Source organism: Camelus ferus, chromosome 4 (assembly GCF_009834535.1).
Source record: "Camelus ferus isolate YT-003-E chromosome 4, BCGSAC_Cfer_1.0, whole genome shotgun sequence".
Lineage (NCBI taxonomy): Eukaryota > Metazoa > Chordata > Mammalia > Artiodactyla > Camelidae > Camelus > Camelus ferus.
The window spans coordinates 6,905,838-6,933,339 of record NC_045699.1 but is presented as its reverse complement, the minus strand read 5'-3'; the positions used below and the strand labels follow the sequence as shown (position 1 = coordinate 6,933,339).

The 27,502-nt window shown below is 42.7% G+C and overlaps 1 protein-coding gene across 1 annotated transcript; it reads left to right on the top strand.

The window, feature by feature from the left end:
• The first annotated feature begins 1,335 nt into the window (after window positions 1–1,335).
• On the top strand, window positions 1,336–13,357 carry LOC116663348 (splicing factor 1-like). The gene is made up of 4 exons (XM_032479087.1): window positions 1,336–1,364; window positions 5,875–6,380; window positions 12,421–12,679; window positions 12,803–13,357. Exons 1-4 carry the CDS (start codon window positions 1,336–1,338, stop codon window positions 12,834–12,836), a joined length of 828 nt encoding a protein of 275 aa, XP_032334978.1. The 3' UTR covers window positions 12,837–13,357.
• The last annotated feature ends 14,145 nt before the right edge of the window (window positions 13,358–27,502 follow it).

Sequence of the window (27,502 nt, the reverse complement as noted above, 5' to 3'; positions counted from 1 at the left end):
TCTTTAAGGAGAATGTCAGCATCTTTTTTTCTACCCAGTTTTCCACCCTTGTCAATTTCTCAGCCATGCGGCTGCAAAGGAGCTCATCCTACGATACCAAGTTCATCTTCCTCTTCATTTTAAGAGGTATTAGGTGCAAACACGGGTACCTAGAAACCACCACCATTTACACCACATGCAAGTAGATCCTATAAAAAGCAGTTCAAATCAATAACCACTAGTGTGGATGTCCTGTCACTGAAGAGTGCTGACCACTGTCACTTATTGCATGTGGCTCTCTAGCGAATATGGAAAAGAAGAGGAATCCAAAGGCAGGCCATGCGGAGATGACTCTGGAAAACATGCCGGCCAAATGTGCGTGTGACTGCAGTTTATATTTGCATATGTGTAAACATGCAAATGTGTTTGTAGTGTTTGCTTCTATTTGATCCCAAGAAATGAATCAAACGGTTCAGTACACTGGTCCCAAAAACAAGAAGTATATATTCAACAATTTTGCGTCATTTTATTTAGAGAGAAAGCAGGAAAAGGAAGCAGAGATCTTATTGTGTAGAGTAAAAGTTACAAACCAGCTGTTCCATGGGCCAAATTCAGCCTGTGGGTGTGTTTGGCTTGGCTCACCTGGTGTTCACCCACATAGAGTTTTAAACATGCATTAGTTGCCATCCTCTAAAAATAAGAATAGTTGAAATCCAAACCCAAGTTTCCAAATTCTCTTGGGATAGCAAAAGAGCTGCTGTTGTGAGCCCACATCTCGCAGCATCCAGCTGGAGCTGGAAGCTACTCTTCCTTTGGACAGGCATACACTTTCTAGTGGGTCCTGCTCCTGCCCTCCATCCTCTGTGGAAGGTCAGTTATCAGCTATGTCTTCATCCCTTCTGGCTTCTTTCATGTACATTACCTGCCTGGTCCCTGGTAAACCTTCAAGGTAGCCAGAAGTGAATAAACTAAGGTAAGAGGAATAAACTTTAGGTACTTAAATTTTATTTTCTAAGGGAGCACCTCTCAGGTCACTGGAAAACCAGCAGATTCAGGAGACAATGCATTTCACGGTAAAATAAGCTGGAAATTCCCGGTGTGCACCAGGACAGCAAGTGTCTGGGAAGTCACATTACCTGTAAGCTCTCTTGGCTTTGGTTAGAAAATAGGGGACCACCAGGAGGTTTTCAACAATAGAGGAAATGAGGCATTGGCAAGTTGAATTTGCTAACAGTGTAATTTCCATAAAAATAGGGGTTAATATAAATTAATGAAGCATCATCGTTATCTTCCATGATTTTCCTCTCAGAGTTCTAGAGATGTTCCACCTCGAGCACCTAGTTCCCTTCGCTAGAAATGGATAATGGCAATACCTTCCCGTTCTGGTAAGTGGGAAGATTAATGGGATAACGCATGTGATAAGTAAATGTTCATTATGCTTATTCACGTCTTCTTCTCCCTATTCCTACTATCCGTAGAGTCATAAATGTCGAGGTATATGTATGCAGAAACATGGAAAGTCCCCCACTTCCTGTGCAATTAGATATATTCTGTAGAAAATCCTACTTGACCTTTCCCATCCAGCTCAAACTTTATGTTGTCTGGAATGCGTTTGTAGAGATTCCCCAGGCTGAAACACTGACTTCGCTGTTTGGGGTTATATATTTTTGTCTTCCCAAAGAAAGAAGATACAGAAAGAGAAGAGAAAGGAAAAGAGAAGGGAAGGAGAAAGAGAAGAGAAGAGAAGGGGAGAGAAAAGAAAAGAAGGGAAGGGAAGGGAAAGGGAAGGGAAGGGAAGAAGGAAGGAAAGGAGGGAAAGAACAAATAAATCCCCTTCTCCCAGAGCACAGCAGTGAAAGTAAGGCAGCGTGGCAACTTAGAAGGAGTTACGAACAGCAGAAGCTCCTTCGAGAACTAGCAGAACAGAGAATTGGCTCTGTCATTTCCCAGAAATGAGAACTGCTACATCAACCCACAAAATTAGAAGTTTATAACCAAGAATTTAGCCAAAAGAGCCAGCCATTTCTCTTGAGTCCAAAGATTGTCTACAAGAGTTATGTTCAAACTGTTTTTTACTTTCAACTTGGTTTTCCATCCACGCTATGGCAGAAGGTTCTCTGATATGCCCCTCTGTAAGTGGTTTGGCCCTCCACCTCTAAAGTCAACAAAGAGGCTGCATAGCAAATGTTGCTGGGAAACCATCACTGAGTGTGGGATGAGGCAACCTGGACAATTTCAAGGAACCAGAGAAGGACTCATTCCACATCAACTTCAAAAACATTAAGATCCTAAGGTTTTGAAGAACCAGGCTACAAATGGAGAAACAGTGATAAACAAAGGGACCATCCCTACCCTGTGGAGCTTGTGGCCTAGAGGGGAAGGCAGACAAATAATTCCATAGTTAAGTAAAATGCCAGTAAAATGACAACTTTCATTCAGAAGGATAGCCATGTGGTGCTTTGAGAGTGTGAAACAGGGAATCTGGCCTCATCTTGGAGATCAGAGAAGGCATTCCTGAGAAAGCGAAGTCTAGATGATGATTAAGAATTAACCAAATAAGGAGGGAGGATATAGCTCAGAGGTAAAGTGTGTCGCCTAGCGAGCATGAGGCCCTAGGTTCAATCCCCAGTACTTCCATTTTTTAAAAAAAAATGAATTACCTTCCCCATCCCCTTCCTAAAACTATGCAGTGTATGTCAATGATACCTCAATAAAACTGGAAGGGGAAAAAATTATTAAAAAATGAAAAGAGTTAACCAAACAAAAGATGGATAAGAGTGTATATACATGCAATGGAATATTATTCAGCCATTAAAAAGAATGAAATCTTGCTATTTGCAGCAACATGGATGAATCTAGAGGATATTATACTAAGTGAAGTAGTCTGACAGAGAGACAAATACTGTATGATCTCACTTACATGTGGGCTCTAAAGAACAAAACAAATGAACAAACAAAACAGAATAGAAAGAGACTCCCAGATACAGAGAACAAACTAGTGGTGGCCAAAGGAGAGGGGGTTGGGGGTTGGGTGAAATAGGTGAAGGAGATGAAGAGGTACAAACCTCATTAATAAAATAAATGAATCATGAAGATATAAGGTACAGCGCAAGGAATATCGTAATATAATATTGTAATAGCTTTGTATGGTGACGGATGGTAGACTTATTCTGATGTGCATTTCAAAGTGTACATATATATTGAATCACTATGATATATACCTGAAACTAATGTGATACTTTGTCAATTATACTTTGATTTTTAAAAAAAGGAAGCTAGGAGTAAGTTTTCAGGTTCTATATGCACAAGCCTTATGGCAATAGCGTCATGAATATTCAAGGACCAAAAAAAGATGTAGCATAGATAAAGTCAACAGCAAAGACCCAAACTGAAGCACAGAGAGAACAAGATTGGAAGGAACAGAGCAGAACGTTAGAAGTGTGGTGACCCAATCGAATGTAGTAGCCTAAATGCAACTTGTGTCTCAGAAGGAGAGGCGAGACTGAGATCTGGGCAGATGTCATTTTGAAACAATAATATTTCAAGAATATTCCAAAATGGATGAAAGACTTCAACTCACCGATTCCAAAAGCTCAGCAAATCCCCCAGATAATTGGATAAACAAATTGTGATAGATCCATACAATGAAATTCTATTCAGCAATAAAAAGACATACACTTCTGACACATGCAACAATATGGCAGAGCCTCGAAAGTATTGTGATAAGTGAAAGAAGAGAGTCAAAAAGGCCACATGCTGTACGATTGTATTTATATGACATTCTGAAAGAGGCAAAAGTATTGTGACAGAAATCTGACCCGCGGTCACCAAGGCCTGGGGTAAGTAGGAAACTGACTAGAGTGGGTATTAAGGGAAGTTTTGGGAGTGACAGACTTTCAACTATTAGTAATAGCATGATAAACATGAGCTACAAAACAAGATCCCTACTAGGATGGGGATTTTATGATATTAATAATGAAAAATCTAGAAGAAAACACAGGAGTTTTTCAGTTATCTGCTGCTTCATTTTTGTCCACTTTTAATTTTGTTATATTTTTCTTTAACTGTTACATTTTCTACAAAGTGAATGAAATTATTATAATTAGGGAAAAGATCATTTTTGAACATGATGAATATTATTGGTACTGATTATAAAACACAGTAAACCACTTCCTAATCCATTTACAATCTCTTTTCTAATTTTAAATGTTCTTCTCTGACAAAAGCATGTTTTCCTTTTACCATCTTTAAACTTCTATATTACTAATTCACACACACACACACACACACACACACACACACTGAATTATGTCTTGTATTTGAAAATCTGTGACTACAGTCATCACCTCCTATGGGTTTACAGAATTCTTAGCTACATTATTCACTTACCCCTCAAATAAAGTGAATTTCCAACCTGGTGTTCGCACTGCTGGCTTACATCTGCTTGCAAGATTTTCCAAGTGGAAAGTGCAAAGGGAAATGTCAGGCCGACACGCAATATAGCAGATCTGCCTGGTTATCTGGTCCACCCCCTTCTACCGGCCCAGGTAGAGCAATAAATGCTGCACCTCTGGTTAGCGTGACAGGATGATGACCCGATGGCTTGACAAGCCTACGGTATGCAGACTAACTACTCAGAAAAGAACTTCCTTGAGTGTTACTTGACACCATCCCCTGTTGATTTATGAACACACACACTCACGCTACCTTGTCCACCGCCACCCCAATCTTTTAATCATATCAATTTGCTACATCTCAGCAAAGAAAAAGAAAAAAAGAACCAAAACCACTCATGATCCACCAATAGGTCAAAAACACAAAGGTCCACATCTGCTAAGTCAGGATGGATTCAGTTTGTAAACCACTAACACCTCATTTTCCCCTATTTTATAATCAATGTTTAATTACATAAGAAATAAATGAACATGAGAACGTTGACTTAAAAGGAACTTTTGACCACCTTCCCCCAATTTCAGTCCCTGTCTCCGTCCCAAAGAGAGTTTGGGGTTTGGGGTTAAGGCTTCCAGGCCTCTACACAGAACAGAACAGAAAGCACCGCGTGGCCTCTTGAGGGTTTTTCTGTTTTCTCTCTCTCTTTACATAGATGGTTTCATACTGCAGTTATCATGCTGCAATTTGCTGCTTTTTTTTTCTTTTTTGAGCTCTCTTCCAGGTTAATTACTTGTTTTAACTGCTGTAGACAATCCCATCATTTAAATACACCACATTTTATTTATCCGTTCTCTTTGACAGACACTTGGGTTATTCACCATCACAAACAATGCTGCAACGAACATAGTCGTACCTGACGCCCCGAGCCCAAGCTCCTCCCATCCAGTCAGGGCCAGGATGGGCCACTGTCACCACCCTGAAATGTCAGGGAACTTGACAATCACACTGCGTGGGGTCTCAATTTCAGTTCTCCCATCATCCGGACGTTGGTGAAGCAGGGCCCTGGGGGTGCTTGTGGCCACATCACTCCCCCGGAATCTCCCCCTGGGTGGAGCAGACAAGCTAACAGGAGAAACAGAGTCACCTCCTTCACCACGACTGCTCTAATGCAGACCTAGGCTCATAGGCAGATTCAAATGCAACATGTCATTATTCCTCCTAAACTCTGAAAACCCACCTAAAGGCAGTATAGTATTTATCATTCCCCCCCACCTCCCCGTAGCCCCCGGCTGAGGAGGGCGTCCCAGACTCTCAGCCCACCGAAGGGGCTTGGAGGAGTGGGCAGGGGCCCTCAGGGAGTTCTCGCTGGAGATAGAGTGATTTTTAAAATCTACCAGGGCTGGAGGTCCAGTCTGACTCTGTTCCGTCACACATGCTGCTCGCAGCCTGCGAATACAATCCCGGCCCTGTTCCCCGGCCCAGGGCCCTGTGAGAGTCATGAAGTCATCACGGCTGCCACGGCGGGGGCCCGGGGCGGGGGGGGGGGGGGGGGGGGGCAGGGGAGCCCCCAGCGCGCCGGCCGGAGCCCCGCCCCCCGCCGGCCGGAAACGCGCGCCCGCTGCCGCTCAGCCGCCCGCGCGGGGGGGGGGGACGCGAGACCGACCCGGCCGCCGCCAGCAGCCTGGCCCTGGCCCAGCGGCCGCGAGAAACAGCTGCACGGCACCGAGCCTCTGGGCCTCAGGGGGCAGGGCCCCCGGATTTAAGGCCTTGTACAGGCGGAACGCGCCGCGAGGATGGCCCCCAACCTGACGCCTCGGTGTCAAGCACAGCTCTACTCAGTGACATCCCCCCCACCCCCACTGCCACCGCCGCCGCCGCCGCCGTGCGCAGCACTGAAGAACTGCGGGGCACGGGACTGGGACCTCACAAGCATCATTCGGGGAAGGCGTCCTCCGTCTCAGGAGGGCTGCCTGGCCTCGGGCTCCATCGGTGCCAGTGGAAAAAGCGACGTAAGTGCCAAGTCACAGGAGAGCGAGTCCCGGCCCCTTGGCTTTACAATCTGTTTCATGAGCTATTCTTCCCAGCACGCCTGGCTGTCCAATTTCTCCATTAGCAGCGCCGCAGATGTGAACACGAGCGCCTGGGGCGTCTTTCCCCGGGAACTCCGAGGCCTCTGAAGCAAGCAGGTGGCAGCCCCGAAAATTCTGGGAGGGCTGGGTTTCTGATGTTTAAACGGCCTCCTCTTTCATCATCTCAGCTGGGGCAGGCCTATGATGTGGGGGTTTGGGGTCAGCTTTAACCTGAGACCCATTACCTGTGCCACTGCAGGACCTGCCTCTGCCTGGTGACCTGCTGCCTTTCCCTGGGACCAGAAACACTGCGGTTGGGAGGAGCATCAGAGGGCCTCACAATCTAAGTAGTCCAAAGAGTCCTTTGTCCTGGGGAGAGGCGGACTAACTGAGGGCAGGGACAGGGCATCGGGTAGGGAGCAGGAAGGTCACCAGGATGGCTGACAAGCAGAGAGGGGGTGTTCCGAGGGGCTGGGGGTTAGGAATTCAGCATTTCCTGCTGATAGAAATTCTTAGAGACACTTTATGGTGTGCCCCCTCCCCCATCTCTCTTCCTCCTGTCCCTTACCATCAACCTGCTTGTTTCCAGCCACAGCTGTGGTTGCACCATCTCAGATCTCTGAGAAGCACAGCTTCATCTCTGAATCACTGCTCCGGAGCTTTTTGAAAGTGAGACATTAAAAAGGAGAAGGGGTCTTTCCATCCCCAGCTCCGTGGGCTTCAGCCCCACTCCATCAGCATCCCACTCCTTCATGCATCAGGAATGGTGTGTTCCCCTCCACCTAACCCCTCTAGCACCTGGGTTCATAAAGAAGACAGAAGAAGAAAGAAAGATTTCCAAGGAGGAGCACACTGAAAGCATCCTCTCTCGGCCCAACATAGAGGCTGAGTCTGGAGCTGGTTATAAAGCCCAGGAGAGAGAGAAGGGAGGGGAGGAGAGAGGAGGGGAGAAGAAAGGTGGGAGGAGGGAGGGGCAGGGTGGAGCTGGTGCTGAGGAAACCAACACGGAACCAGAGAGTAGAGCTGGGAAAAGTCAGAGTCACTGGGGTCACCAACTCCCTTCCTCCTCTGCCCATCACCCGGGACGATGTCCAAGGGTGAGAACAGGGGACACGTGGAGACACTGCTCAGGCAACATCACAAAGAAGGACGTAGAAAATTCTGCATTATTGTACAGAAATTAGACCACAATAAAGTTGTTTAAAATTTTTTTTTAAAAAAGAAAGAAAAACCTGCCTGATGGCTAAGATGGTGTGAGAGAAAGTGCTGGAAAGTGGCCACTACACACTACATCCAGGGCCTCTGTCTGCTCTTATCTGAAGGATCTTCACATGTGAGTGCCTGCTTAAATTGCTTCCTAAAAAAAAAAATAGTGAAAAACATGTTATGTATGTCCGAAAATGAGGGTTCTTGATGAAGAATTGAGAGCGCACACTAGACATAGTTTTGAGGTAGAAATTGAAGCAAGAGACATCATTTAGCCCATATATATAAAATTGATGTTTGAAAAATTGTAAATACTCATTATAAAAAAGCACTCACTCAACTATACACGGAACAAGTCAGCTCTCTAGCTGTGTGTTGGCTATAATCTGGGTGTTCACGTAATCTGCATCGTCCAAACAGGAAACTACAGGCACCAGGCCAGCCATCTAGAATGTGAGTCCCCCTGGCTCCAACTAAACTCACCGGAGATTGTGTCGACTTGTGGATATTTAATTTACAACAGCTAGCGGTGAACCCCAGGGGAGGCAGGAACGATGCTGCACCTTCATGAGCTCAGCTTTGTCTCTCAGACCCAGGAAATCACACTCCCTCTCACCCTCCTGACAGATCACACAGGACAGCAGGGACCAGAGGGCAACAAGTGGGCGTCACATAGGAGGGAACCCCACCCCCGGAGACATTGCTTCCTGAAACCCGATCCTCCGTTAACAGCAGAAGAGTATCATCCTTCCTCCCCGAATTTTTTTTCCCTGAGACTATGACACAGAAGTTTCCTTGGATTCCTGAAATGTACTTAAAAAAACTAAGAACAGGCTAGACCGTGCCCCAGGCACCTTGACCACGCGCTCACAACGTTCAGTGGTCCCAGGCATGTTACTCCTGCATCAAACAGTTCTGCAAAGGGCGTAACACCATCTGGCCCTCGAGACAAACCTATAGCACAAGATAACACGTGCTGTCTTTCCAACGATGCCCTGAGTTCCTTGAAGAGAGAGAATATATTCTAAACTGGACCTACTTGCTTTTTGATCTGAGAATATATGTCCCAGGGTAGCAACTCAAATACTAGTTCCCTTCACATCCCTAAAAACTGTTGACTTACCCAGCTTCCACTGGACTCCTAGATTCTAGGTAAACAAAATACTTCCTGTGAATTCCTGGAGCTGGGGCCAGTCGGGCCATGGGGGAGGCCCAGGCAGGGAGATGGTCACAGGCAGGAAAGAGACAAGAGTACATCAGGCCCCCGAGCCCAGCCCTTGCAGATCTGCAGCCCTCAGGAGGGAGCCCTGGAGTTGCCACTTGTCCGGGAGGGATTCAGGATCTGTAAGGAAGCAGGTTTAGTGCCCTTGGTCACGTGCAGTGGCCAGCACTGATGGGCACCCTCAGAGACGCACCACGCAGAATGAATATTTTCTGTCTCTGCTAAGATACGTCCACTCTCTCATCTTCTTGAGCCTAAAGAATGTTACATTGGATTTTTTAGAAAGTAGCATTTATGCAAGAATTTGCATTTCATCTTTTATCTTCAAGGCACTGTCCCAAGAGCTCCTAGGGAAGGAGGAGGGATGTAGGGGGAAGAAAGAGGCGGAGGCCCTGGCTTTGCTGTAGCTCCTAAGTTGGAATTTCGTATAAGATTATATTTGAACTGAAGTTTCATTTCCAAAAAAAAAAATTGCAAATTGTTTCTCTTTCATAGAATATAGTTCATGTCTAATGCCTGTATGTGTCAGGTGGGCATACAAACTGTGGAGTTCTCTCAAGGCTCGTGAATGTAAGAACGTGGACAAATCCAGATCATCACATGGGGAAGGGCCTGCTCTCAGTCCTCGCAATCTAGAATCTTCCCCACTCACTGAAGGGTGATAAGCAACTCTCAAGGGCATTGTCTTTTGTTGTCTGGGAACTGACCTTTGGTCTCCGCTACATAATACAGGGTTTCATGGCGTCCCCGGGGTGCAGCCAGGGCAGGAGAAACAGTGGGACGCTGTGTTTGGTGTCTCGCTCCACCAGACAAGACCCAGTCGTTTTTGCCTTATTTAGAAAAAGACTTGTTTTATGATGACACGGACCGTTTGTTAGCACAGAGAGAGACAGAGAGGCTCACAATGTTTGAGTCCCTTATCTCGCATTGTTTATGTTCTTAAAATAATTTAATTAGCTTAATAAACAAAAGCAGTTTCAATTCATAAACAAAGAGAACTCAAAAAAAAAAAAAAAGAAAGAAAGAAAAATCAAATGTTCCAAAAGGCAAGAAGAATAAAAAGTCAAATCATTCCAAGGCCTTCTCCCACTCTCTGTTTTGCACACTCCCTGCAAACGTCGTCCCTGAGAGCCACTGGGACTTCTGGGATGTGGGCTCATTTCCTCATTTTGTTAGAATTTGGGACGTCATGGATGCCTTCGAGAAGGATCGATATTTCAGCTGGCTCTGAATGCCACGGCTCTGTCTACCTTCTTAAATCACTCCCTAATAAGTTAACACGGAGAAAAGAGTCAAACATAAGGTTTATCGTTTACAAAGCAGTTTTAACTGCATGGATCGATTCCGTTTTTAAAGCAGGAAGAATAAAAAACCCTAAGGCTAAAGGGAGATTTCTGAACAAGCAAAAGGAATGAAGGGGTTACATAATTCCGAGTTTACATGATCAGCCCAAGCTGACTATAGCATGGTAATCTTCCATTGTCTCTTATTAATATTTCGGACTTTTCATTATTATAAACTCTTTAACCCGTAGATGCCTAAGGATGGTTTCAAAATATTTATTCTCAGTTGCCTCTACGCTCCATGCTTCATAAACAAAGAGAACCCCCAAAAATCAAATGTTCTAAAAGGCAAGAAGAATAGAAAAGTTAAATCATTCTATAATCTCTATACTTCAATGTACAGTGTGTGTGTGTACTTTACAGAATGCAGTTTATGAACTGTGGGCAGAAATGTAAATCAATGGAATATAGATTAGGGACAAATGCAAAATCTACAAGTAGTTATATACTTGACACAATTAACATTAGCACTTGGTTTAAGCACTAATTACATGGTTGTCACGTACTAAGAACTTCATGCAGATTATCTCTTAATCTTCCAGAAACCCGTGAGGTAGAGACAGTTGACCCCCCCCCATTTTACCTACGAGTAAACTGAGGTTTGGAGTTTGCCCAATGAATATAGCTAGAAAGTGTGGAAGCAGCCTCGAAATCCAGCTTCTCTGCCTCGGAAGGTTCACTCTCAACTCCTGTCTCTTCTGTGAGACGGCAGGGAGCTAACATGGAGCTCTGATGGGTTCTATTATTATTACAGCAACTGGTGTTAGGAGAGCCACGTGGCTTGCCATTGTTTTTGATATGTCTTAAATTCTGCCCAGTAAACTCCCCTCACCCATGTCAGTCATAGTTTGATCAGATAAGCAGAATCACCTAGAGAGATTGGATGCATTTTACATGTATATGTATATACATAGGTGTATATGCATGTATGTGTATAGATAGAGATGGATCCTTTTTAGAGGATTTCTGCCTTACAAAACTGTGGGAGCTGACCAGGCTGTCTCTATAAGGCTGTTGTCCCCAGGGAAGGCAGGGGAGAAGCAAGGACAAGCTGGAACCCCAGAGGACACCCACATCAACTCTTACTGCCTCCGACTTTGACGATGTTGGTGTCCTGCAGGACAAGCTGGTGCCCTTCATCACAGAGCTGTCCCGGGAGTCAGAGAAGCCAGAGGAGGATGTAGAGGGGGAGGAGCCGCTGCAGGGCTGGCTGCTGCCCCACACCAATCAGGCGAGCCAGCAGACAAGCACCAAACTCTGAGCTATATTATGGCTTGCTCCTTCACTTCCTCCCTCCAAATCGGCCTTAAGAGACTCTCTTGTGACCTACCCTAACCCGAAACGTAAGGGGGAAGGAATTCTGGGAAACGTAGTTCAGTCCAGGCAAGTTGACACCTTACAAAGCAGCCACACCCCCCGCTCCCTGTTTCCTTGCATTAAAGGAGCTGCAATGTTCTGTGTAGAAAAACATAATCACAGATGATGGGGATGACTCAGCTCTGCCACACAGCGAGCGCACTGTGGTGTCCACAGACTCCTAGAGCATCTCCTTTGCCCAGACGCTGTGTACCAAGGGCGCAAGATGGGTGGGAACTGGTTCCTGCCTTCAAGAGGCTCATCTTCTGGGAGGATGAGGGAAAGAGAAACAAAACAGTCTGTATCAATAAAAGTATTATGATAATTGCTCCCAGGGTGCAGTAGGAACCCACAAAAGCAGCTCACTCTACCCAAGCTGAGATTTCAGTTGAGCTTCCCAGAGGATGAGGTGTCCAAGTGGTCGCAAAGGATGCGGGAGGCGCTGAGCAAGTGAAGGATAAGGAGGGATTTTAAGGTGGATGGCAGGAGAGAATGACCACTGAGGTCTATGGCAGAGGCAGGACGGAGAGATTTGCAAGCAACAACTGTGGGCGGCTGGGAGGAGAAGGGAAAGATGGAGAAAGAAGGGTGGCACACCCTGAAAAGTCTATGCGTGGTATTCGAGGGAGCTTGGACTTCATCTCTTACTAACTGGGGAGCAATGAATGAGTTCAGCATCTGAAAATATTGTCACTGAGGCAAATAATCTCCATGGTAACTACCTCAATGACTTCCCTTTCTGTACATGTGCTCACCACAGTTCAAAGGTAGGGTCTAATTCCCCTCCTGTTGAATCTTGAGCTGGTCTAAGCAACTGCTTGACCACGAAAAGGTAACAGAAACAACATTCCAGGGGCAGGTCTGAAGAAGTCTTACAACTTCTGCCCAGTCTCTTGGAACACTCTCCTGGGACATGACACCCCTTTTTGGAAGCAAACTCGTGCTGTCAGAAGCCCAAGCCACAGGGAGATGGCACACACCAGAGCTCTGGTCATCACCCCAGCTGAGCTCCCTGCCAAACCCCACCATGTGGGCTGCCATCATGAATGTCCAGCCAGGTCAAGCCTTCAGATGACGCCAGTCCCAGCCACCATCTTCATGAGAGAGCCCAGGTGAGAACTGCCTCCATCAAGTCACAGAATTTGAGCAATAATAAATTTTGTTTTAGACTTCTAAGTTTTCATGTGGTAGTCATATAGCAACCAACAACCAGAATTGTCATTTTTATATTTTAGGGGAATAAAAGACTATTGGAGTCCAGCTGATTGACTTAAGAGAGATAAAATGGAAGTAGGAAGACCTGGTAGGAATCCATCACCAAGATCAAAAGAAAAAAATGACAGCCTGAATCTGAAAGTACTAGTTGGGGTAAAGAAGAAAAGCTGGATTCTGGAAACAGGAAGCAAAATTAATAGACTTTATGATGAATGGAGGTAAAGGAGAGAGAAGAGTCAAAAGTGCTTTGTGTGTCTCTTGTACAACGGGGTGGAAGCTGGCTGTCCCAGTTCCAAAGACCTAGAATGTGGGAGGAGGACTAGACACTGCTGTTCAGGTTACTGAGGACCCTGATGGGGAATTTTTACCAATGTGATGGCAGTTTAGCAAAGCTGAGAAGTGAGGTAAGAGGACTCAGACATTATCCTTTTAAGAAACTTTGCTGCATGTAAAAAACAAGTAAGTCCTACTGTTCGCTCAGTAACAAAGGACCTTGAGGGCATTAGGCTAAGTGAAGTCAGTCAGACAGAGAAAGAAAAATACTGTGTGATCTCACTTACATGTGGAATCTAAAAACAAACAAACAAACAAACTGATAGAAAAAAGAATCAGCTTTGTGGTTACCAGAGGCGGTGGGAGAGGAGGACGGGAAGGAGAGGGAAATTGGAGGAAGGTGATCGAAAGGTACAAACTTTCCAGTTATAAGAGAAATAAGTCTTAGGGATGTAATGTACAACAGGAGGGCTATAGTTAACACCGCCGTGTAATATACAGGAAAGCAGCTAAGAGAGTAAATCCTAAGAGTTCTTATCACAAGGAAAACAAACTTTCGGCTTTCTCTTTTACTTTATCTGTATGAGGTAACAGACGTCAAATTTATAGAGGTAATCCTTTCACAATATATGTAAGTCAAACAGTTGTACACTTTGGAATTATACAATGATGTATCTCCATTATACCTCAATAAAAGTGGGAAAAAACTAAAATGAAGCATTTTAATAAATTAATTTTACAAAGAAAAGGAAAAACGGGGTTGGGAAGGAAAGGAAAGGAAAGGTGGTGGTAGCCAGAGGAGAAACGCAAAGTGAAGGAAGTTTTTGTTTCTTATTCTTGTTGCTGTTGTTCACATGCTGGGTTTTTTGTTTGCTTGTCAAAAAGGGAGAGATGAGCATATAAGACAAAAGAACCTAGACAGAAGGAAAAACAGAAAGGGCTCCAAGAGAAAGTCTTGCAGGAAGAGACTTCCAGCACTGGCGGAGGTGCACAGCTGGCACAGGGATGGGTCCCCTCCTAGACTGGCAGGCTTGAGGGAGCCTAATTTAGAAGCAGGATATTACAAGAGGCAGAATCATGTGAAATTCGACGACTTAGTGGGAGAGCACTTCACATATCATGTTTCTTTCTAATAGGCTTAACCAGCTGCCTCTGAGCATTAACGCTCGTCTTCAGGAGGTAAGCGTGGGGACTGATGGACGAATTACTACCTAGACAACCATGGACGTACCACAGTTTATAAAGGCTTGAAAGCCTTCCACTCACCCACATAGGTCCCTCCCTTCTGCCACAGGACTAGGATTTCTTACAAGACAAGAACATTTGGACCACATCTGCCATTTTGTAGACAAACAACCCAAAAAAGATTTGCCGTTCTCCCTCCTCACCCGGTGCTATAGGTGGGAGCTGTGGGTGGAACCCTCCTTCTGCAACAAGGAACCACCGCCTTCCTAACGAGAACATGTGGGAGGATTATGTAGAGGAGAGAACTAGAGAAAGTGATTTTCCACATCTGTGTATGGGAGGGAGGGTGTAGCTCAGTATGCTTAGCATGCACGAGGTCCTGGGTTCAATCCCCAGTACCTCCATATAAAATAAACAAATACCTAATGCTTCCCCCTTCCCCAAATTTTTAAATCTGTGTATGGGATCCTGGGCAGAAATCTCAGTGACCAGTACCTAAAACAGGTAGGCAGCATCCCAACAAACGTTTAAAAGGTCAGAAAAACTGAACACTGGTCTGAAACACCACCCAGGTTCATAAAGCAGTTATGAATGCTTGAAATAAATGAAAAACAGAAAGTCACAGGAAATACAATATGTAATGAAGAAACAAATGGAAAAATTCTAAAAGGGAAAAATACAATAACCAAAAATATTTTTAAAATCCCTGGACGGACTCAGTAGCAGAAATTTGTAAGAAAAGAGCAAAAAACCAACAGAAATAATGGGCAAAGAATATGGATAGGATTTTATGCATTGGACAGTTTATAGAAAAGGAAGTAGAGGTAGCTCTTACACATAGAAAAGGAGATTCAACCTCATTTATAGTAAGAAAAACAAAAATTAAAACTACAATGAGATAACTACTTTTCACCTATCAGAGTGGCAAGACCTCAAAGTGTGAATGTACACCGTTGATGAGGCGGTGGAAAGTTCTCCTAGGTAGCTTATGGGCGTCTAGAAAAATTTAGCCACACCCCCAAAATCCACATGCCTTTTGGTTCTGTCATTTCACTTTGGGAAATCTATTATATAGAAAACTTGCATAAAGGTGAATTGAATTGACATATGTTCAATGTTATTCTTGGCTACATTGCTGATAATCACCAAAGACTAGAAACAATTTAATGTCCATCAACAGCTTACTGGTTAAGTTACTTCTTACATATCCATACAGTGGGAGGTTATGAATTGTTAAAAAAAAAAAAAAAAAAAGGACTGAAGCCCTGTATAACTTCTTACCATTGAGTAAATCAAAGGGGAGTCAATAATCTCCATTTGCACGTGTTTGGATTTGCAGAAAGAAAATCTGAAAGGACAGGTAATAGGAAGGGGCTGCCCAGTTGGGGCTGGCAAGGTGGGAAGTCATCTGACTGGATGCCTGTTAATACGTTTTGGTATTGAACCATGTGGATGTATTGCCTACCTGAAAAAACTAAACTCAATTAGACACAAAAAGAACAGAAATAGTCCTTACTGTCCAGTCCCAGGGCCGAATCAGAGTGGTTCCTTTATGTCTGGATGAGGTAAACTTAGCCAGTGTTTCCATGAACGTGGCTTCAGTATGAGCAGGGATACTGTTTCATCTCGGGCTGTGTTAGTTAGTCACATGCCTTCCACGAGCCCAACACAGAAGCAGAGCCCGCGGAGCACCAGGGGCGCTGGTTAGGATGAAAGCATTTTGATTAGGAGTCCTTTTCCTCCATGGTCTGGACTGCTGGAGGCTTGAAACCTGCCTCCTCCCTGCTGCCAGCCCCTCACTGTGTTCTGCTCATTGCACAGGGTTTCCGCGTGCATTTTGAAAAGATTTCCTTGTTGGAAGTCCCATCAGGCTGATGATGACAAGTCACCCAGCTCCCCAGCTCTCTGGTTCTGTATATCCGGTTTCATATGGGAAACTGGGCAGTGCAAGCGTGTTTTTCCCCCTTCCTTCTCATCTGCCGGCTACCAAAAGCCACAACCACGAGCCCTTAAGCACCTGCCACATGGAAGGGCTTCCTTCTCTGGCTCAGGAGTTCCCTTTGGTTTTAGTCAGGGCCACACTGCCCCCCACTGAAGGGCAGATTTTGAGGGTGGAGTCTCTCCTCAGACGCCTCCTAACCCTTAGGAAAAACTGCAGAGGCCATTATTTTCCAGAAAGGGATCAAGTTGCTTTTCTGCCATCGCCGGGGTCACTCCATCTTCCTGTGAGCTCAGAGCGGGCTTTCTCACGGGGGCACAGCTGCTCCTGTCTGTATCTTGGGCTGATGCCCGGGCAGCTGTTGGAGGAGCAGGCCCCCTCCCTCTTTGTCAGACCTGGCTCCTGCTTTAGCCCACTATCCAACCAGGTGATGCCCCTTAATTGGCAAAGAAGAGCCACGGGAGGCAAAAAAAGACTAGCCCGTACAGAGCCCGGCTCCAGTCATTTAAAATGAAATCAATCTCACTTCTCCCCTTTCCCTCAGTGTTCTGAAATAATATTTGAAGTTCTGTTTGGTCTCTTTGGAGAACTGCCAATGACTTCAAGGCATGTAGTGAAGTTATATATCAAGACACGATTACACTCAGGACTTTTGAAAAGTGATTCTCACTTAGGAATAATACACGATATGAATTTAATAATCTGCCATTACTACTTCTCCTTTTTGTTTTTCTCAAGGAAGTGAGTGGAATACTTACAGTAGTGAAAGGAAACTCTCTTCCGTGGATGGGCTTAGTCGATCATGTCTTTTTAATTGTATAAAACTCTTATCAATGGTGACTTTTGAAGGGAACAAAGTGCGTGAGTTCTTAGACTTTCTGTTTGTGCTACTGACTTTGGTGAATGTTTTCAGAAAGTCTCTCCCCACCATTCATTAACAGAAAAAATAAGGCAAAAATGCTTCTTACTACATTGAAGGTAATGGGGGAAATGCAGTCTGAGAAAGAACAGCCTAAAGCCCACTTGTCTCTTTTCCCACAATTATGTTACCACAATTACGTAACTCATTGTGAGACTAACTGTGAACACGTCAAGTTCAACGCCCTCTTCCTTCCACCGTCTGGATAAGTGACTCTTGCACTCTTTTTACAAATGCCATCCACCGATTAATCCTAGTCTTTTCCTAAAGTTTAACTGGTGAATATCCATTTCCCCACACATCAATATGGTTTGCTTTTGAAGTAACCAGAATTTGTCGCAGTTTTTGTATTTTAACAAATGAGACTCGAAATTTTGGGTAGCTTCTCTCCAAGACGGCCACCGTCAATTCCTTCCCTCCTTGTAGATGTGAGCCATTTCCCTACTGAGAGGAGGAGTCTGTCCTTTTGTTCCCTTGAATCTTGGCAGGTTTGTGACTGCTGTAGCCAATGGCGTACGCTCAAAGTGAAGCTGCCGGACTTCTGAGACTTGGCCACGAGAAGCCTGTTGGATTTTGTCTACTTCTCCTAGAACATAGGGTCTGGAGAAAGCCAGATACCACATGAGAAGTCCAACTCCCCAGAGACTGGGTGCTTGAGCAAGCTCAAACCATCCCCATGGAGAGAGGAGGAAAGAGGTGCCGAGCCAGCCTCTAAAGGTTCCAGCCAACTTAGCCCAGACACCAGGCATCTGAATGAGAAATCTTCAGGTGACTTCAGCCCTGCTTACACGTACCTGCAGCTGGGGGCCAGCCCTCCAAGGGCGAACCATCCATTCCAGCCTGTCTACACCCAGAACTGTGAGTAATAATAATAAATTATTTTAACCTACTCAGTTTTAGAAAGGTTTGTTATGTGGAAACATTGTCTACAGCAGAATGCTACTGAAACACCACATTTGGAGGACTTTTCAACAGGTTAGAAAATTTTATTACCACATTTTCATTCAAGTGAGCAAAGACAGCATTTTTTTATGGGCATATTCAAGTTTTCAAAGAGTCTTGTTAATAAGAAACATTTTCAAACATCCATTCCCAATTCTGTGACCAAAGTTTCGATTTAAAAAGCATCTCTAGCCACTTATTGTTTAAAATGTCACTCTTCCTAATAGAGCAGGATTAAATATAAAATTTTCCCTCAAGCTATCTGCTAAGTGGCATGCTAGTAACCATGGTCGTCATCATGGAAAAAGTCAATTTTTTTTTTACTTGTTGTTGTGAAATAGTTCTGAAAACAGTACAAAGAACTTGAATAATCTACACAAAGATTCCAATTGTTACCATTTTACATATTTGCTTTCTTAGTCTCTCTAAATATACATAAATATCATAAATAACTTTTTATGAACTGTTCAAGAGTAAGTTGCAGACATGGATGGACCTAGAGATGATCATACTAAGTGAAGTAAGTCAGACAGAGAAAGATAAATATCATATGATATCACTTACATGTGGAATCTTAAAAAAATGATACAAATTCTATTTACAAACCAAAACCAAACTCACAATCATAGAAAACAAACTATGGTTATCAAAGGGGCGAGGGCGGGGAGGGATAAAAGAGGGGCTGGGGATTAACAGACACAAATTACTATGTATAACATAGGTAAAGAACAAGAACCTACTGTATAGCAATGGCAACTATGTTCAATATCTTGTAATAACATATAACAGAAAAGAATCTGAAAAGAAAAAAATATATACGTGTCTGTGTAGAACCGAATCACTTTGCTGTCCACCTGAAACTAACACTGTAAATCAACTACACTTCAATAAAAAATTTTTTTGAAAAAAGAGGAAGTCGCAGATATGAAGTTTCCTCTACAACTAAATTCTTCAGTGCACATTCCCTAGGAACTAGAACATTCTTTTACAGAATCATAGCGCAATGGTCAAAACCAGGAACTTAACACTAACAGAACACTGTTATCTGCAGGCTTTATTCAGATTTCACCAATTATCCCAACAATGTCCTTTTTTAGCAAAAAAATAATCATCATCATCATCCCACTCATGCTCTCTTCCAGAATCCCACACAGCAGTTACTTCACATGCCTCTTTGTCTCTTTTAATCTGGAGCCGTTCCTTGGTCTTCCTTCCTCCCTCATGACCTGGATATTTTCGAAAAATTCAGGCAATTTGGATTTGTTTCTTCATGAGTAATATCAGGTTATACATTTTTGGAAGAAGCATCATAGAAGTGATTGTGTCCTTTTCAATGCATCTTATCAAGAGGTACACGATGTCATTTTGTCCCATTTGATGATGTTAGCTTCGGTCACTTGGTTAAGGTGGTGTCTGCCATGCCTCTCGACTGTCAAATTACTACTTACTTTCACTTTTGTTTAATAGCATCGTATGGAGAGATACTTTGAGGCCGTGACAATATTCTGTCCCTCGGGAAATAGTCATCCACACTTTCAGCATCCATTGATGATTCTTTTTCTGGATCAGTTATTACTATGATGATGGCCAAATAGTGGGTTGATTGTTCTTGACAGCTTATATTTTTGTAAAATATTTTTTACAAAAAAATAAAAATACAAATATTTTACAAAAATATAAGCAGGTTACTTGGTTAACTTTAGTGCATGCAATCTAATTTTCAACCATCTTCCTGATAATATGAATGTTTTAGATCTGCTTTTTGTAAAATCCCATTAGATTTGTAGGGTTTTCCCTTTATATGCAGTCAGTTCCCATTATTTCCAGCAATGATGTTCTATAAAGTCACCACAAACTAGCAAATATTGAACCCTGGCTTCTAGGAAAGACACGGGTTTAGGTTGGTGTGAGTGTTTCATCACAGTATTTTTATCAGCCAATAAATACACAATTTCACTTTTTGTGTGTTTCTGTTTAAAGGCGCCTTGCCTAATCTATTCCTGGGTAACAGCACCATAACTCATGCCTGAACAAAGCTGATCTCACACACGTTTTCTCTGGATGGCACATCACAGCCTTCTTGCTCTTAGGAACAGAAGATGGCAGTTCAGTGCGGTAAAATCCTGTCTTACTGCTTCCCCTAGGTCATCTCAGTTAATTCTTAAAATCACTTTATGAAGTAGATATTTTAATACCCATTTTGCAGATGCAAGAAATGAGGCCCAGAGAGGAAAGAGCTTTGCCCAGGTAGGACTAAGTGGGATTAATTCCAATGCCCTCACTCTTAAGCACTCTGCTTCTCAGATGGCACCCTGCCTGTGCTATATTGATAGTCAACGTGCAGTAGAATGATCTGTATCCAACTGTTTTTTTTTTTAAGGTAAAAACAATCTTCTCCCATATAAAAACACAAAATAATGACAGGAGGTTCTGAAATAACTTGTTAGATACCAAGCTAAAGAAATTGGCTCCCTTAGCTTGCAAAATGCATAAAAAAGCCAAAAACAACAGGGTTTCAACTTCATTTAAATGAGCAAGTAAATCTTGTGCCAGTATCATCCATATGACTTGGTCTTAAATAAATATGATTTTATTATTTAAGAGTAAATGAGCTACAAGTTATTTTTAAAAGTGTAAATGATTCACAACCATCTTCTTTTGTTAAACGGTCAACTTCACTTCTCTAAAAGTCCTGGGCCAAAAGCTTTATGCTACTAGAGATTAAATTCCTTCATTATTAGGCCAAAGATCAAAACATATTGTGTTTTTATTTGGATAGTCGGGGAGTACTGAATTTGTCCTTTTCTTTTCATTAACGTTCATCTCTCTGGATCATCCATTTCTCTTTGAACTTGAGAAACAGGAATTTGATATCACGCAGTATTTAAATCAATTAAAACAAGGAACCAGACAGAACGGAGTAATTCTGGGAGTTAACTATAATAACTCTTTTATCTTAATAAAATTCAGTTCAGTTGTTTATTTGGAAAATAACCAGCATCGACACTAACTTCTCAGGGTGCAGGACTGTGTCTTCCTCCATTTACTAATACTATGTTCTACTTTCCACAGACCAGAAATGAACCAAAGGCGTCTCAGCGCTTGCCTGGGGAAAAAAAAATTAGCTTCATTTTAGAGATTAGAAATTTGAATCAGCTTTGAAAAGAACTTCCTAAATCTTTCTTTTTTCATTCAGCACAAGGTGCACATAGTAGGTATGCCACAAGTTTTGCTGACTTATGATATAGTCATGGCTGTGAGTGATTTTTGTTGTGCAATAACCAAATAAAATAATTTCTCCCGAAAAGGGAAGATGTTGGCAGTTATCGCTAATAGAGCCAGAAAGAAGTGCATGAAGTTCCAGTTAATCTTATGAGCCAGAAAGAAGTGCATGAAGTTCCATTTGGAACTTATTTTGGTTGGGCCTGGTTTGGTCTGGTATAAAAAGTGCAAAAAAAAAATCAAATGAAATGATAATAAAAACTCATATTTTAACCCAGAATTAATCATTATTAATATTTAGTGTATTTGTGTCTAAATTTTTCTATTTGCATGTATAATTTTTAATGTACAAGCTATATGATTATAAAATTTCCTTTTGGAGAAATAATTAGATCCTTTCTAAAAATGCTGAGTGTCTTTTGACCTTTACTCCTGACCTGACCCTTTCTCACTCCACACTTGATTTGTTTGTCTCCCTTTCTTTAATACAGAATTTTCTGATCTTCTGTTTCTGTTCTTTCTTCCCTTTCCTGCTTTCCTTCCTCTGTTGCTTACAGTCTTCCAGGTCCCCACATCACCCCGTATTATAGTCTAATGTAGCTAGTACAGTTCTGTAATAAATTAGGGGCCTCCTATGAATCAGAAGGAACGTCTTGCTGTGGTTGAGGGAGTGTTAAATGTATCCTATGGTCTGTGGGAAGAAAATTCTTCCTGGCTCAGAGTTTCACAGATTTTTGATTTACTGGATCAAATCTCCTTTTATATAACTGTCCTTTTGAATGGGTTCAAAAAGTACATATTCCACTCATCTAAGTAAGAACTAAGCACATACACTAAAAAGGCCAGGATGGCATGGAAAAAAAAAGTCAAAGGGAGACTTTATTCCTTAGACCAAAAGGAAATTAAGGGATAGATATACCCTGAATCTATGACTTTGATAGTCCTACAACAATGGACGATTTCCTATTTTAAATGTCTTGAATATTGCCAAGGTGCTTTATTATGAGATTAAATAAAATAATACAAGCAAATATACCTTGTGAAATAAAAAGACCTATACAAATCTGCATGGTTATTATTAATATATGCTCTAAGTCTCTTCCCTCACGAAGGTTAGAATAGTTTCTGTCTCCCTGTTTCTATCTTAAAAGAAAAATACTTTTTAAAGATGCTTTCAAATAGAAGAGAATGGTAGCTACCAAGACTGAAAATACTATGAGTTGCCTTTGGAAATAAATAACAATAAGAGCATCTTCAAAGAGCCACCACCACTTCACATAAAGCCCATCTCATTAAACTCTGACTGGCAAATCCAAATAAGCTATTTTTGACTTCCATTAAAATAGTTATGAATCTTTTATTTTTTAAAGGTTCACATGAGACCTGTATGTACTTCTGCATAGGACAGAATGGGTAAGATCAGTAGTACAATTATGAGTTAGGTTAATAATGTCTTACTTGCTCCTGTCCCCAAGGGCACAGTCCTTGGCAAGGAAGCCATATCTGATCAGTGGTCATTGAATAAATGTATTTTATTTGATTATAATGAGCTAACATAATGCAAGTCCAAATACTCGTGTATTAGTAAATGATGGTTTTAACACTGAATCATTTCAAAATATTATAAACTCATCTTTGCATATCTTCCTTGCCCCATGTGTGGCATGTAATGAGTATTTTTTGAATATATTTGAATGAAATGGATATAAGGCACATCAGGATGCTGTAATCTGGTTGCCATTCCTAATTATTATCTTCTACCTCCATGGAATTCTATTTTTTTATGCCTGTGATGATGGACAGTGCAGAAAAACTCAGGACCAAGACATAAACTCCAGAGGAACTGTTATTTATGGATAGAATTCAGGAATTCCGTTTGTCTTCTATTTGGCTTCTACTTAAAAAGAAAACCTAACTCAGTGCCTAGAAAGAATGTCAGGCACAAGTATTCTAGAGTTTAAACGCATCTATAAAACTAAAACTATTTGTTCATGTCTAGAGATAATTTATATTCCTTAATTTTTTTTTCAGATGGAAAAATAATTACTTGGAAAGAGCCCTTGGGAAATAGAGCCTCACTTGGATGTAGAGTTGATATTTGATCTCATCAGCATCACTGTTTGAAGAAGGAAATAAAGGCTGAACATTAAGGGAATGCATTAAAGAAGTAACCTAGTGTGATGTGTGCCATCTGGTATCAAAGTTGTAACATGGAGTAGAGTGTGTGGAGAGCCTATGAGTATATGTGCACTTACACAGCACTCCTGCTGATTATTTATTAGGTATACCTGCTCATAGTCCTGGGTATAATTAGTTGCCCTTTTTTTCTCCACCTCAGAATGGACAAACAGAAGAAGAAGATGGTTGAGAAGTGGATGAGGGAACTCCAGAAGTGCATCTGCTCAGTCAATGGGGATACGCAGGTGCATGGACAATACGATCAATGTTCCTTCTGTCCTCCAGCAAGTAAAATTCCTTGTGACCCATCTGACACTGAGGATAAATCATGAGACTACTGTCCTGGGGAAAGAAGAGTCCATAACCCTGTAATGAAGGGATTACTGTACCACTTCAGTTCACAAAACTGATTATTCTGGGTTTATAGGAATACAATATTCTAAAAGCCAGACTTTTTTGAGAAGTATTTTTTTCTCCATATACATCTTTATGTCTCTCCTTTAATAAATAACCCCATTATGTATCAGTCCTTGTCTACTCAGAAAGTAGGGTATTTATGTGGACACAAGATGGAAAAAGAGGAGGATACGAGGAAGAGGAGGTCCAACCCAAGAGAAAAGGAAGGGCCGCTTTATTAGGGAAGATGAACAGGAAAGGATGGAGGAGCTGAAGAGACGGAGGAGATAAAACCAGAGGGAGAATGCGGCTGGGTCCCTGACAGCCTTAGGCTTCAGCCAAAGGGAGAGGGTGAGACAATAGAAATGCTGATAGAAATTTCAGATAAATGAGGGGGAATCTGAGAACCTGCAAACTGGCTTTCCACTTTCCCATGAAAACCAATATGGCACAAGCACGGTAGATCAGCTCAGGAGGTGTGCACCGGCAATGGCATTCCCGAGACTCCCTGCATGTCTTTTGATGTGTGAAGGCTCCGGCAGTTTCCACAAGTGCTGTCGCTGGTGCACAAAAGATGGCCAAGGAGAAAGGCTGGCTAGCTTGCCAGAGAGAACTACCACAGTATGGAACAAAGACACCACTGGGGCTCTTGGCTGGTGTGTCTACACTTGGGACTACACCGTAGACTTGGCAAGACCTTGCCAGATCTACAGAATAAGAAAGAGTCAAGTCGAGCTGAATCAGCTTGGGGAGATGGACCAGTTCCCAAGAGCAATCAGTCATGCCCCTCATCCATGAGGAGAGAAGGAACCACAAGTTCTCCCAGGCATGCTGGCTTCAGCTGCCTATGCCAGTGCCCAGGGGAACCAGAGGGCACCATCTCCTCATCATCTGGCCCAGTGCATTAGAAGGCCGTGACGATCAAGCGGACAGCATTCAGACTTCTGGTCCGTCCAGCTCTCATTACCAGGCGGCAGTGGGACCACCCCCTCCACCCAGCACACAGAGCCTTCAGTTTGGGAGCTCAGAGCAAGGAGCGAAAGGAAAAGTACTACCCTGATGGAGACTTTAACCTTGAATTGAACTTGAGTTAAACCAGCAGGGATTGGGTTACTTTCAATTTGGCAAGTTTACATTAGCAGGAAGACTCCAGAGAAAGATGAGTCCAATAGTAGAAAATAAAGGAAGTTATCATTTTTGGCACATAGGGGACTTTGTGCATAAATTCCAACCCAGTTGTCCTACTTTTCAAGGTCAGCTCTCTCTCCCTTGCTCTGAGAATATTCTGGCCATTTTCTGTGCCAAGGCAACTGGGGCTTTAGCCCACAAATTCTCTCCCTGGCTTTCTGGGGATATCTCAACCCAACCAGTTTCAGATTTCTACCTTGTTGCTTTACCCTTTGGTGCTGGCATTCTTGCTAACCCTTCAGGCCTGAGAAAATCTGAGCCCCACCTCATCTGGTCCATCAAGCTATAACCCAACTTTTGTCCCCAGTCCTAGGAAGGCAGTTGTCCCAGAGCTATCACTCACTGTGTCCATTTCCAATTAGATATTATGTCCATTGAGGGCAAAAACTATGCCCTATACATCCATATTCTGAGTTCTTAATAAAAGCGTGTATATGTATGTGTCCACATGTTTTTGTCCATATATAAAAAGTATTTCTTGGAAGTTAGATACACACACATGCATACACACCATCACCATCACCACCACCACCACCACCACCATTTTCCTCTCTATTCACGCTGGCCATTAAAAGCTGGCATGTTTCAAAGTGTATTTCGATAGTTAAAGCAAGCATTACATCTATACCAAGAACTTTTAAGGGCCTAACAGTAAGCTAGTTTGATTACCATTATTACTGATAATATGGGAGTCGTGCTGGTCCATAGGCGTTAACTGCATACGATTATTTTCTGTTGTTGTTCAAATCATTGCCTATACAGTTACATGGCACCAATGATCTGTCTGTAAGTAATTTGTGACAAGGCTTTCTTCTGCTGTGTTTCAATAAGGTAAAATCCTGAGGTTAATTTTACCACTATGTACATTTGATAACACTTCCTGAAAACATACGAACACGAGGGGTATTTTGTTGTTTCAGTACAACACAGAATGAAATGCAGTGAAGAAGCAGCCTCCAGAAACGGTGTTGATTTGTATCTCAGGAATGTGTGTGAAGAACGAGGAGGGTGGGTTTCCTCCAAAAACTGTTAAACCGAGCAGACTCCAGCCAGCAGCCACTTAGCAACGAGATCCAAACACTTTCACCTGCGTGCATCTTCAGTTTTCTGCTTTTTCACCAGCTTTGGGGGCACAAACGGAGTCCCACTAACAATAACAGCCTGTATTCCACCCAACCAGTCGTCCGCTTCTCACACTGAATTTATTTTCCAGAAAAAATTCCCCTAAATATTTCTGTGATAATCCAGGGTGGCTCGAATGAGCTTACTGACCCGTCTGGCCAGATGTTTCGTGACATCCTCCAGGCGCTGCTGTCTCTTGTTCCTACCTGACCCGCTGCCCCTCGGAAGGCAGTCAGCTTCCTAGGGAGGAGACAGGCACATGGGCAGGCTGCCCTCAGGCTCTGACCACATGCTCTGGGTCTCACAATCAGGGCTGCATCCACACTGGAAGATGCGCTCCGAGCCGGGTGACTTCCCTTCTTGCTGGGTGTGTGCATTTAGTCTTTAAGGGGACACAATGGAATGCCATAAACCGATGGTATTTACAAACCTAACACAGACTCACAGACATAGAAGACAAACCGTGGTTACCAAAGGGGAAAGGGATCCCAGCGGGAGGGATGAATTAGGAGTCTGGGATTAACGTATACACAGCACTATATATACAATAGGTAAACAACAAGGACCTACTGTATAGCACAGGGAACCATATTCAGTATCTTGTAGTAACCTATAATGGGAAAGAATCTGACAAAGAATCAATATATATATATGTACATCTGAACCACTTTGCTGTATATCTAAACATGACATTGTAAATAACTATAATTCAATTTTTAAAAAGGAAGGAAGGAAAAAGAGAGAGGAAGAAAGAAAAAAAAGAAAAAGAAAGAAAGAGAAAGAAAGAAAAAGAGAAAGAAAGAAAGAGAGAGAAGGAAGGAAGGAAGGGAAAAAAAACAGTCCAAAAAGGTCAATCAGCAAGACTTTATGGAGTATTCTGGAAAGTAATACAAAATGATGTCAAAATGTCAGTAAAGATGAACCATCAGAGATCATTTTCAAGAATTGCTACATTATGAGAACGTCTCTGTTATTTATCTACATGTGCTGGTAAACAGCTTTACAGTTTACAAAACACTTTCTTGAGTGCTACCTTATTTGAGGAAGATAAAACCAAAATGAGCAAAGATCTGAGAATGGTGAAGATGAGAAATGACTTGGCAGCTTTGAAATAAATTTTGGAAAACCTTTAAAAAATCACTTTTTTAATTTGTCCTTAGTGTGAGCTTTTTCTTAGGATCCAGATGGGAGTCCAGGAGACTGAGCCTGGAGCAGAAATGAATGACGGACAGCATGGACCACAACAACCTGAAACCTCATATCATCAAGACAAGCAGCTCTCCGGCAGACGTGTCACATTAGTTCACCTGGAAGACCCTGACAAGGAAAATGCCCTGCTCAGCTCAAGCCGAGCCC